The sequence below is a fragment of the Hippoglossus hippoglossus genome, chromosome 5 (genome assembly GCF_009819705.1).
Source record: "Hippoglossus hippoglossus isolate fHipHip1 chromosome 5, fHipHip1.pri, whole genome shotgun sequence".
Classification (NCBI taxonomy): domain Eukaryota; kingdom Metazoa; phylum Chordata; class Actinopteri; order Pleuronectiformes; family Pleuronectidae; genus Hippoglossus; species Hippoglossus hippoglossus.
In genome coordinates, this window is record NC_047155.1 from 7,139,964 (window position 1) to 7,152,727 (window position 12,764).

The window sequence follows — 12,764 nt, forward strand, 5'->3', positions numbered from 1 at the left end:
TCCTGTTTGGATTTATGTGAAACATATTTCTGCCTGCGTCACAGAAATCCTCATGTAATCATCCTCTGCCACTGCAGTTTACCCCAGTATGTGTAGTGGTGTCTGTGGTAAGAGGTTTTGCGTAATGTGCATATTCTCTGTATTTTCATTCCAGTGCTTAAATAAAATGGTTAAACGTCTGTCCCTGGTCTTCTCTCCTCTCTTTCTGTGCCTTCATCTCCCCGGAGGTGAGACACATGTCTGATTCTGCCTCAGTTGTCTCTGTTTGATGTTTGCTCACCACGTGAATTCTATTCTCTGGTATTTTTGGATGTGCACTGTACTTTGTGACGTTCATTGACGTTATTTATGATGGTGATTCACTGCCCGTGTGGCTCCTGGATACAGAACAGATCACAATGTGTAACAAGGCCTGTGTTCCAAACCAACAGGTTCTCTTACGTCAATAAGAGTTAATTAGAGTATCTACCGTCTATTCCTTATAGTATGTTGGACAACAAAGCCTTCTCTCTTCTTATGTTGCATTAACAGTTCAATGTTGAAAACTCAGACTAAAAACAGTTGTACAAAACTTTATAAAAACAGATTTTCTCTAACTGTTCTTTACAAATGTTCTTAAATGACTGAGTGCAATGGTGTGCAAGATTCCTCTATTATTTTTTTATTAAATTCGTTATAACATTTTAAATGCACTACACCCATGGATGGGCCTCCCCTGAGGGAGTACATGTGCTGACAGGACAGTTTGATCTGGTAACTTTGGAGTCTCCTCCCTCAGAGTGTCTTTCCTTTATCTCCACATTGCTGCCAAAGAACCAGTTTGGTTAATTGTCAGCAGGAAGTATTTTCATTTGAAAAGTTGCCCGTCAATCGTAGGGTGTCCTCTTGTGGTGAAAGAGTGGAACTGTTGTGCATCAGTGAACATTTCTGTGGACTCATTTATACAAAACCAGTCCAGACGCACGAGTAAGTAAATATCTTTATTATTGCTTAATTATCATGCCCATCACAATTTTCAATTGGAATGAACATCAGGAATCATCTGAAATTCTAAGATTCATAGTAAAATTTAAGTATCTTTCTAATATCTAGGTTATAATTAAGAATTTATATTAAATCAATCAGTCGTGGTTTGTCTCCAGCTGAGTCTTAACACTGTTTTACAGCGATATGTACATTAAGTCGTCTCCCAGAAAACATCCACAGAAGTCGTATATCAGTTTAGTCAACCAAGTGCAATGCACATGTAAGATATATTAAGTGATTCATTTAAAATTCCTGCAGCACAAGATGCTTTGTAAAGTAAATTCATGCGATTTGATTAAGTGAAAGTTAAGAGCATATAAAGCAGAATCTTCAGCACATTCCTACAGCTTTACTTTGGTGTGTTAGTGACTGAACATGAGAACTGAGATACGCAGGTAAAATGTGCCCCCTTCTCCTTCACTATATATATTCTACACTGAGAAGTCGAAACTGGCCTGAGCATCCTCGTTTTTTCTAAGTTTTACTTCCCAGTGATCTGGTCTGCGGAGTAAAAAACATGTAACAGATCTGAATGTAAACCTAAAATCTTTCGGAGTGTCGGTGTCTCGTGTGCATCCCCTCTGTAAGTAAATCTGCCCACAGTCTGGACCCTCTACGATTGTGCGGTGGACTCTCTAAAAATCACAAAGGGGGAAGCATGATATCAAAAACAGAAACAACTGGTCCCAATGATACTACTGGAGGGTGGAATGCAAATTGGGCCTGAGGCTTGACAAACACAGTAGGTCATCGTTATGACGTTTAAGCACAGACATGTCTCACTGTCTAATAGGAAGAACACTTGTGGAGCTGCATAGAGGGAAATCTAGAGGTAATCAAGGGCTAACGACGAATATGTATGTATACATATGTAGAAAAAGTATAAAAATGCCAAAGCATGATTGTGTACAGCACGACTATCTGAAACGTTCTTCGATTATAGCTCAACTCCTGCATTCTGCGGTACAAATCTAAATTTCTAGGGCTTAAAAACACATTCAGAGGAGCGACGACTTCCTCAAACATCCATCGTAAAGCTAATTTCAAAGGCTTCATTACAGGGAGCCAGTTTTGACCCAGTTAGCTCTGACGTTACTCCTCTGGGTTACATGCACTGAGACCCCCTGGAGGCTTCCGCGCGGCGTTGAGGGCCTGAGCCAAAGTAAAGCCCCGAAGACCCTCCTGCAGACTTCCTACAGCCAGCCTCATCTGGTCCTCCGCCCCCTGGAGAGACTTCACCTCCATGGTGTAGAAGATGTACAGCATAGTGGTGGTCAGCAGGATGGCGAAGCAGAGCCCGGCCAGCAGGTAGAAGGATGTGGAAGGGAAAGGCTGCTCAGCTCCCAGAGCCAACCAGGGCACGGCAGCGATGGCCAGCTCCAGGAGCAGCAGAGCCACCCCCATCACCCCGGTGCGCTTCGCTGTGTAGCGCATCCTCTCTGCGCAGTGCAGGCCGACTTTGACTTCAGTACGGGCCTCTGTCACGATGTCAACCAGCTCGGCCAACTTCCCTGAGGACAAGACGGAGAGCAGCAGGTTAGCAGCACTGTGAGGTTGTGATTAAGCTCTGATCGGAAGGATCAACGTTAAATTAAATATTCATCGTCTTTCTTGTAACTTATTGTTCCGGACGATATTAAATCCATGATGACATTTTAGCACAGACCACAATGTTACAGCAGCCGACGTAATGAACTTTTGTGATGTCTTGCTCATTGTACTGGTTTCAAAATATTCTAATACGTTGATGACAAGACCTCTCTGACTTCCTCTGTTCTCAAAAGTGAGAAGTTGATTAAAAAAGACACATAGAAATCCACTTTACAATATCATAATTTAAATTACAGGACGAACAGGAGAAAACAGAAAAGATAAAAGCAAAACAGCAGGTGAACAGAAGGTGTAACAATTTGAACAGGATTAAAATCACTGGCCAGCACAAGGTCACCCCAGAGAGAAACCCAGTTTTAATAATGGGCTAAGTGTAAACATCAGAATGCCAACATGCTCACATTTAAAATCTAAACATGAATTTTCTTTTTTAAATGCAGATAGTAAAACAACAAATTTTAGCTACAAACTAAATGTAGGGTATTTTTGTAGGTCGCATTCTTATATTTGCAATCATTCTAATTCCAAATGAATGGACTAATAAACCAAACTTCTGGACCAAAATGGATCACAAAACTCATTACGATTCATCCTGAGGGGGCACGAAAGTCTGAACTAAATTTTATTACCGTTGAGAAAGTGACGGGCCAACAATTTAAGAAACAAAACCATTCCCATGCCACCTGATCTGCATAGTTACCAACAATAATACCTGTAGAAGAGTCTTTTAAATTCTTGTCTCTTCCCGCCCCAGGTGGAGTGTGGGTCTCCAGCCTCAGTTCAGCGGTCAGAGCCTCGTGATCGGAGTACGGGAAAGGTTGGTCGGCGACGGAGCCTTTGGTGGTGGACATGGAGTCGCAGAAAACGTCTGTTTTAGGAGAACCCTGAGAATAAAATACATTGCAAAAAAAACACATATTGGTATGAACAGGAAGTGATAAAAACAAAGCAAGGTGTGTCAACGTAAAGTTTCCACTCACTTTGAACAAGATGTAGTCGATTCGGATTCCTTTCTCAAAGGGAACAAGGTCCTTTTTATTGGTGAAAGGGTTGTCGGCTATTAGAGTGATACCATCCTCACATCCCTGCAACAGAAAAAACATGTCTAATCACAACAGGAATCAATTTCTATCTTTACAACGCACTTTTGCAGAATTCACCATTACTTCTGTCAGTTGTGATGAGATTTTTCTTAAGATAAGGTTCAACAATGACACGTAAGGAAACACCTTTGTACACATACACTCTGGTCAATGATAAATTATACAGTTGTACTTTTTCATGATATTTACGTTGGTGCATGCAAGACGTTTTAAAGTAACTTGGATGATACCAGAGTATTAAAGACATGGTCAACCTCGCTTTTTTATCAAAAAAATGGCTTGAAGAACGCAGGGTGACTGAAGTAAAATATCATCATAACGGATACGAATTCCGGCCGTCACAACAACAAAGATACTGGTTAAATCTGAACATTATTATTACCTACATCAAATTTATCTGTCTCTAAATAGGAGTCTCGGAGTCCAGTGTAAGACATCAATAGTCTGTTCCCGAGGTCCTGAGGGTGCAGGTTGAGGTCACCACCTAAAATAACCATATCTGCTCCAGCAGAGGTGTGCCTGATGGATGCAGAAAAACACATTAATGGATAATTAATGAAAAATATCAAACTGTACAGCAGAGCAAACAAACAGTGGTTGGAATTGTGCAGAATGAAGAAGCAAAGAGACAATACCGAACAAACTGCTGCAGCTCCCAGGCCTGGACCACTCTGTGAGGTAGATACGAGTCCTTCTCTCTGCAGTACTCCGCATGCAGCTGAAGTCAATACACAGGGACAGAATCAATTGATCTGTTACTTTTACTCATTTGGCTGATGCTTTTATCCAAAGTCACTTTACAACACTGAAGTCTCTTCAATGCAATACGAGACCTCAGGGAGACAAACCCTGCAGGTTGAAGGAATGCAGTTTTTCTAGAGACGGATGGTGTCTTCAGTGGAATTATTTATTCTCAAGATACCAGGCTGACGAGCTGTACAGAAAGTTAACAAGTTAAAAATTGTATTGCATCATTAGTCCTCATATGGAGCTACTCTATTGGACACATTGATCTAAACCTTGGCTCATCTCAGCATAACATTATGGTGTCTTCTCTATCTGTCTCAAAGAAGGTCAGAGTGTTATCTGGCCTCCAAACTCAACCTTGGCTCCTATAGCTGCAACAGCGATAAGGGGACTCAGTAACATAACACAGATATGTGGTGAATATGTAAGAGACACTATGCAAACTGTGCTGTCTGTCTGTGGCTCGCATATCTCCAGAACTATTCATCTTATCGCCTTCACACTTGGCGATAAGATGTCTGAGGTTCCGAGAAGGTGCAGTGTGGAATTTGGAAGAATTTGGACATTTAATAACTTCAATGAGAATAAACAGGTGACCAGCGCTCTGTAGCAGCAGCAGGGGGGACATCTCAACATAATTGACATTGTTGAGAACCCATTCTCCAGTTCTGGATTCTGTATACTGAGTCAAGCTTCACTGTACTTTGATATATAAACATCTTTGCTCTTTGTGCAGCAGCGGTGGAGCAGCTTCAGGCTTCTCTGGACTGAGTCCTGCAGCAGGTCTGTACTTGCTGTGGCTCAGTTAGTGCAGGTCACTTTTACAGTATCAGAAAGATGCAACCAACATCACCACAGGTCAAGCAAACAGCCCAATTCAAAACAGGCAGGTTTAGAACGGGCACTGCACTAGTAAAGACTAAATTAATTAATAGACTTAAACCATCAATATTTCCAAGTAATTAAGTGCTTAATTTTCTCAATAAGACAGTGCGGGAGATCAGTGAACAAAAAGGTAAGAGCTAGTTGGTCATGTGAGGGTGTGAGAGGTGTTAAAAAGGGGAGGTGCTCTCAGAAGAGACAAGGTTCTTGAAGACGGAGAGAGATGCTCCTGCTCTGATATCATTCCACTATCTAGGAAACACAAAGGAGAACTGTCTGTACCGTCACAGCCTGGTGTTCAGGGATGACAACGACAGATGATAGTCCTCTGAGCTCCACGGGAGCAGTGGAGTGACATGTGCTCTTTTAGCATAAAGACATGTCTCAGCACTCTGCACAATCTCCAGGGAGTGCATTGTAAAAGAAGGGAGGCCCTGCCGAAGGGCACTGCAGTAGTCGAGGCGGGAGATTACCATGATCATCGATCAGTAACAGCATATAATAAACAGAGAGCCGAGAGCTGTGAGGTGTGAACCCTTACATGAGTCACGTAGACATTTGCAGTCACGTTGCCGATGCCTATGACGGCCATCCCAACGGCTTTACCCCCGAACCAGTCTCCATGGTGAGCCTGAATACGAGGGAAATGCAGAAAGAGAATTTAGGGAAGGGAAAAGGAAATATACAATGATCAGGTATAGCAGGAAATAAGAAAACAACAGTGGATCATTGGTCACAGGTTGGTGTGTTTATCTGTCTTTTGCTGTTGCAGTGATGCACTGTGACAATTTAGACTCTTTACACTATCTCCCAGTATGTTTTAGAATCATTCCTTGCTCATCACTTTAAAGATTCCTCCAGCCCTATCTCCGTGTTTTACATGTGACCTTTTAGGCAGTGACTTGTATCTTGAGATCCTTGGGCAGTGGTTTCTTTATCTCTCCCAAAACCCCAGTTGAAAACTAAAGGGAAAGGAGTACTTAGAGTCCGGGCCCTGGGGCTCTGGAATGATCTACCCAGGAAAGATTCATCGGTTGATTCAGTAAATTCTTTTAGGCTCCTTCTTAACGAACTTGTACTCGAGAACCTTTTACTAGAATTCTAAATTTATTTTTGAAAATTTCAAATACTGCCTTTTAAACCTGATGAATTTATGACTTATATGTATTAATTGCTACGTTCTGAAGCACTTTGGAATCTACATATTGAAAAGTGCTGTTTAAATACAGATTACTATACTATTACTACTGACTGAAGAAAAGAGTTGGACTACGTCTTTAAACTGTGTTCAAATCCCTTCCCTCAGCCCGACCAGACTTACCATGTATGGATAACCGTTCAGTGAGTAGCGATAAAGAAATGTGTCGTGGATTCTGTGTTTGGAGAAAAGGGCCAGCCCACTTCCTATGACCCCGCTGCAGAAGGAAAGAAAAAGCAGAATCAAGTTACATGTTCCACACTCAAACACACATTAGCTTCAGAAAAAAAACAAATGCAAGTCATGTCTGGTCTGCATGTAGATCTGCATTATGCTGTGGTAAGTAGGTGTTATCTGTAAGAGATGTGAGAACTTATGTAGTGAAGTTGACATTTCTGAGAGCTGCAGAGGGGATTAAGGATGACGGGCCTTTGATTAATCTCAGTCTTGTGCCTTGGTATGAGGGTCAAGACAGAATTAAGCTGCAAAAGTTAATCCGTCAGGTAGTGGCCCGAGCCCCAGTTAAGTTTTACAGATGGATCAATGCCATGTAAGCAAATTTGTCTGACATGGCTTCGGGGAACCTTTTGAAGACGGAGAAACGTTTTTCATGAATTCTGATCACAGACTGAAAGAAACTCAAAGGTAACAAGATGAGAAACGATTGCACAGCGACCCTGTGACAGGAGTAGAAGCTTTACCTTTTGAAGTAATGAGAGTGAGGGTGGCTACAGGCAAGTTTCTTTTTCAGGGACATGTAGTCTTTCTCACTCCACACCTGAAAGAAAACACAGATGTTGTTCATATGCATATAGAATACACAGAATATAACTACGTGCATGAGCTGAGAAGTCCGTTCAGAGGCTCCACACCACTGACCTCTTGCAGTAAGACAATATCGTGCTCTTCTCGGCACAACATGTCTCCAATCATGACGTAGCGCTGGGAACATTGTTTGCTGCTGTAACGGATCCCCCTGAAAAGAGAAGCAAGGAATAATGGAAAATGTTTTTTTGTGCAAACATCTGTATAGACAGAAAACGGTGCAATGAGTCACAACTGCTGGTCACATGGAGCTCAGCACCCATTGAACAGACTTAGTCTCCAGCTTCTTATTCAAACTATGTGAAAGGTTTTACAACAGGTTGATATCAGCTCTTATCTATATTGATTAATTGATTTATTTGATCATTATCATTCTGTTTCTCTGCTCCTGTTTCTTTGTCTAATTCTCATTTTATCCACTTGTCTGGTTTTATTTCTTCTTTGTGAAGCACTTTGTAGCATTGTTAAATAAAGTTCATTATAAACAAACCACAGCCACTGACCAGCAGTTGAGAGAGAAGACCCGGATCCTGCTAGAGTCTGTGTTCGTCATGATGACAGATCAGCGGATCAGTCGTTTCAGATCAGGAGAGATGACTCAGCACCTGATGAGACACATACAAATGATGTTAGATGTTGATTTTTGTTATCTAATCTCAAATAACCACATTACACACAATGGACACATGATGAGGTGAACACATCCTGCAAATACATATTAACACTGATAAAAAAGGGACTTTGAGAGATAGTCAGCTGGAACTAGTAAGTAAAGGTTAAAATGCAATGTAAAAATATACAATATGAAAGGGCACATAAGTCACGAGTCTGAGTGAGACAGTGCACATTAAAGACTGCACAGTAAGCTTCAAAAGTGCAAACTAAGCAGACAGGAGAACTAAACCTCCAGTTCTTGTACTTTAAACAATTCAGCACATTTTCCATTTTTAACCAATAACTGTAAAAACATCTCAACCATTCAACTTGAATTGTTTCATTAGATTAAAAAGTACAGTGCAAATATCTGTGAAAATGTGGGAGGTTAAGTTGAAGTAAACTGAACTATGCAATGAGCAAAAGAACGATAGAAATATACACTGTATAAATGAGGTGTCAGAACCGAGCTGACCCGGTCGGGCCTCGCTGTGCAGCGCAGTGGGGAAATGAAGAGTTAATAAAAAAAGGAGACAAAGTCAAAAGGCATTCCCTCCTTTCTCCTGGGAGTGCAACAATACGCCGGCCCCACACAGAGTGCTGACATGGCTTTGCTCTGTCTTAAGAAAAGAGGGGGAAGCAACTGTGTGGTGAATAGAATCCAGGGGCAAATGATGCCAGAGGTAACGGTTGATTTGTAACGGGCAACACAAGCTATTTGTCGTGTCAGTACAGAGAGGAAAAAAAACAGCACAGAAACACACAATTCCCCTCAGAGTTTAAAATACTTAAATACATTTTAACTTGTACAGTGCATCTGTGTGTGTACATCCAAAGTACTGAGGGGATGCTGCATCAATCACAAAGGATTGCACAGACAATACATGTCATAGCCAGGGTAACAGTGGCCTCCTGTAGAACTGTCTCCATAGAGAGAAGTACGAGCAGCGGTGTCGTGGAATTTGTTGGTCACGGCTAATATTGATTTGTTTTCTGTTTAATGTGGTTTGTAAGAAGCTAACAGATAAAAAAGGGGGTTTCTGCAGGTTTCACCTGGTTAGATTTAAGACTTTTTAAGACCATAACTAAATTAATTTACGACCTGTGTCAAGCACAGACGACACACGCATGCCGCCAAAACATTTCTCTTGAAAAATTATTTTAAAAAGGATGAGGGAGGCAACGTTAAATGAACAATTATCCTAATCAAGACCTTTTTTAAAGTATTTAAGTTTTAGTGCATAATATTTTAACATATTTAAGACTCTTAAAGGCACCACAATGGGACCCTATAGAAACCAAGAGAATACAAACTATTCATAACATCTACTTTATATTTTTAGTGTCTTATATTTTTGCACAATATTTCTTGTTGTGAACCTTAGTTCTCAGATGATCTTATCACATAGAGATAATCAGGGTTTGATTGTCTTCACCTCACCGTCTTGTTCTAGTCCTTAAGGTTCCATTGTTTTTGCTTGACCTCTGTGTAGTTTTTATTCTTTGATTGTGTTATTTCCTGTTTTTATCTTAATGTTTGTTTTGTACAGCACCTTGTAACTTTGCTTTTGAAAGGTGCTTTATAAATACAATTCTCTCACTTATGAAAAGAGATGATTTGATTATTTTCTCTATCATACATGACAGTAAAGTCAATATCCTCTGACTTTGAGACACAAAATAAAAGATTTAGAAGATGTCAGTTTCAGTATTAATAATTTTTCTGACACTTTAAGTCAAATATATGAAACAATAAATTAATCCACAGACGATTTGATACTGGAAAACAATAATCAGCTGCAGAGATCTGAATTGAAAATCAGAAAATCTGAATCAGAGCTGCAGAGGCTGAGCAGCATTAGCTCGTAGATGAGGGGAGAAAGTTCGAGCTAACACTGAAGTCCCACCTGCTCCATTAGCTTTATGAACACGTCCTCCGCTGGACCCGCACACCACTGAAACCAGTAGAGAACCGGCAGCTCCACCATTAAACACGCAACTGGGACATTCAGCCCGTTATTCAATTGGAGATAACGTCACCAGCCCGCTGCTCGACTCCAGCTAGCCCCTTAGCTCCGTGTGTGTTTACACGGAGCTGGACGCTAAACTCTGCAGCTCCCGTCACTCGTGGATTTGTATCTCTCGTCCGGTTCAACTCACCTCACGAACCTGTGGAATCCGCCGAAGTGAACCGGGACCGTAGTGGGTTTAACACCGCAGCGTTAGGTTTCTGACCGTGGAGCCGCAGCACTTCCTTGTAGCTGCTAGTGCTGGTGTGATTCCCCCCCCACCCCCCCTCTCGGGTTATTTATAAATGTAGTGTATGTGCTTAGTTAGCATGCACCGCTAACACACTAGCTCAGCGCCGTGGATCCGCTCTCATCGCTCCGTGTTGTCTCTGTCGGTGTCATGGATGCTTTATACGAGCCGGTGTCCGGTCAGCTGGGATTTGTATACGTTCGTGACTTCCGGTCGAGTTTTTTACCCTCAGAATAAAGCGGAGGCTCGAGCTGTGTCCGCGTTGAGGTCATTTTGAGCCCACGAGTGCACGTGTGGATCACTTTCATTTCGGTTATAAGCTTTGTGATTACTCAAGTACAAAGAGTGGATTTCAAATATCCTTAAAATCCACTTCTTTTTATAGAAGCGTTTATTTTGAAGACCTGGCTTCCGGTTTGGGTCCGCCTCAGGCGCGGTTCATTCTGGAAAGTTGAGTTCTTTCAGCTTCAGTAAAATAACTTCATTAAAATCAGTGGATTATTAACTTACCCTTATTTACATTTACTCATGCACTTCTCTGTCCTGCAGATTTGAGATATGTGTACTCTACTTAGTACTTGAGTATTTCCATTTCATGATACTTGTACTCCCATTACAATTCAGCCATAAATAGCCTACTGTAGAAATTATAATAACTTTATTTGTGTCGCACTTTTTTAATACAACCAAGTGCTTTTCAACAAACAATATAAAATCCACAATCAGTAAATAAATTATAAAAATAAAGATACAAATATTAAAGGTCTTAGACATCATACAATAAAAGCATTTTATAGCGATGTGTCTTGAGATGAGAGATAAAACTGATTCTGCTCCTCTTGTCTCTTGTGGCAGATTGTTCCAAAGTGTAGGGCCCTCACGACGAAGACTCTGCCTCCTTTGGTTTTCAGACTTGATTTTGGAAAGGCCAGCAACGCCTTCCCAGAGGATCTCAGGCTCGTGGGGAGATAAAAGGTCTCAATCAATCCTAAAACAAACAGGGCTGATATGGTTCCATTGTGTCAAAAGCTGAGTGGCAGCATTCTGGACTAACTGCAGACTCATTGATTTCTGAGGAAGCATCACACATTGTTTAATCTTTACTTTTACTAAAGTAAAGAATGTGAACACTTCTTCCACCTGTGAAACATTATAAAATTGTCTATTGTAAAAATATATCAAATTGATATATTGTTATATATGTTATTATTATAGAATGTTCTCCAAATTTGCTTTTCTTACATTTCCTCAAGTACTTTCTTCCTCACATGCTCTCGTGTACTTTCTAGTTCCACTTTTTCTACCAGTGACTACAGATTTTCCCGTGCGGTTTTAGGTGTAACACCAAACTCATGATCTGAAATGTGACCCTGTAGAGGATGAACTGCATGGAAAAGACCAGAATATTCACATTTACAGTTACATTTACAAGATTTTCTCTGTGGGTCAATTTATTGTATACACTTGTTAAAGCCCAATGCAATTATTTTTGAAATACTTTGAAAGCACAACTTTGTAACAGCTGATAAAGTTTAAAAACAAATTTGCAGCTGAAATTCCCACACCAGAGTTTGGTGCAACACCCTGAGAGAGAACCCTGAAATAAATGCAAAGTTGTGCTTCAAGTTTAAAACAGGATGGAAGACAACGCTAATATAAATATTTATTACTATATGCCTCTGATATGTTGGTGCAAAAAGAAAAATTGTGGACAAAAAACAAATTTACAAACATGTTTAATAAGTTTTCGGGGGAAAAAATGGCCCCAAAGGCACCATGCGTCTTTTATTGTTAGATACATTTGTTTGATTATATAGTCCAACCTCTACTTTGAAGTATAAAATTGCAATGCACAATGGTAACAAAGACAATATTAAACCACCTTAAACCAAAACACAAAACGAAAAAAAAAAAAAAAACGCCCACACCATTCAGAATATGATACATTAGATATCTCATTATTAATTTTCAATGTCAGCACAGTCACACATTATTTTCAGTGAAGCATATGGCGGACACTGAAAGTCAAAAAGACAACAAAACATTAATCTTGATAATGGGGGAAAAAAAAATGTCTGTATAAAAGATGGATTGAGAAAACCTGCTAGAGGAGGAGTGTTATTGTATCTAGCTCGTGAAATATGACATTCAAAGCCAGGTGCAATTATTCCACCGCACAAATATCTTAAATTTGAACCTTTATAGCAAAATTGTCCAGTGAACCACATAGAGTAGACACGTGTCCAGCAGTGACTCATGGGACGACAGTGAATCCTGTCTCTAGTTCAGAGTCCTGCAATACTTACACATTCTCCATCACAGTGGAAAATGATCGATACATCTCCAGGACCCCCCCCCCCCCCCCCCCCCCGCCCCCTCCCTCCCCCCCCCCGCTATTTGTTCACCAACCCCATAAATAACAATCAAAGGTCATACTCCACAGCACAGAGACAATAGCT

At 40.7% G+C, this 12,764-nt stretch overlaps 1 protein-coding gene across 3 annotated transcripts; it reads right to left on the reverse strand.

Moving 5' to 3' along the window:
- Positions 1 to 965: 965 nt before the first annotated feature.
- smpd2b (sphingomyelin phosphodiesterase 2b) lies at positions 966 to 10,499 on the reverse strand. Of its 3 annotated transcripts, none has more exons than XM_034585899.1 (11): positions 10,216 to 10,499; positions 7,896 to 7,997; positions 7,447 to 7,543; positions 7,269 to 7,345; positions 6,691 to 6,784; positions 5,911 to 6,000; positions 4,376 to 4,458; positions 4,127 to 4,259; positions 3,618 to 3,722; positions 3,350 to 3,521; positions 966 to 2,537 (listed from the first exon to the last, which is right to left on the reverse strand). In XM_034585899.1, the coding sequence occupies exons 2-11, from the start codon at positions 7,943 to 7,945 to the stop codon at positions 2,119 to 2,121; spliced, it is 1,320 nt and encodes a 439-aa protein (XP_034441790.1). In that variant the 5' UTR covers positions 7,946 to 7,997; positions 10,216 to 10,499; the 3' UTR covers positions 966 to 2,118. The 3 variants fall into 3 exon arrangements, with proteins under 3 accessions (XP_034441790.1, XP_034441789.1, XP_034441786.1); XM_034585898.1 differs by having other exon boundaries at positions 7,896 to 7,980; positions 10,204 to 10,499; XM_034585895.1 differs by having other exon boundaries at positions 10,207 to 10,498.
- Between the last annotated feature and the right edge of the window lie 2,265 nt (positions 10,500 to 12,764).

Excerpts from the sequence above, each read along its gene's own strand:
- smpd2b (XM_034585899.1), bottom strand. The coding sequence starts at position 7,945 with ATGACGAACACAGACTCTAGCAGGATCCGGGTCTTCTCTCTCAACTGC. Across the intron at positions 4,260-4,375 it reads GAGCTGCAGCAGTTTGTTCG|GCACACCTCTGCTGGAGCAG; the intron begins GTATTGTCTCTT and ends TGCATCCATCAG. Across the intron at positions 3,522-3,617 it reads TCGACTACATCTTGTTCAAA|GGTTCTCCTAAAACAGACGT; the intron begins GTGAGTGGAAAC and ends TTTTATTCTCAG.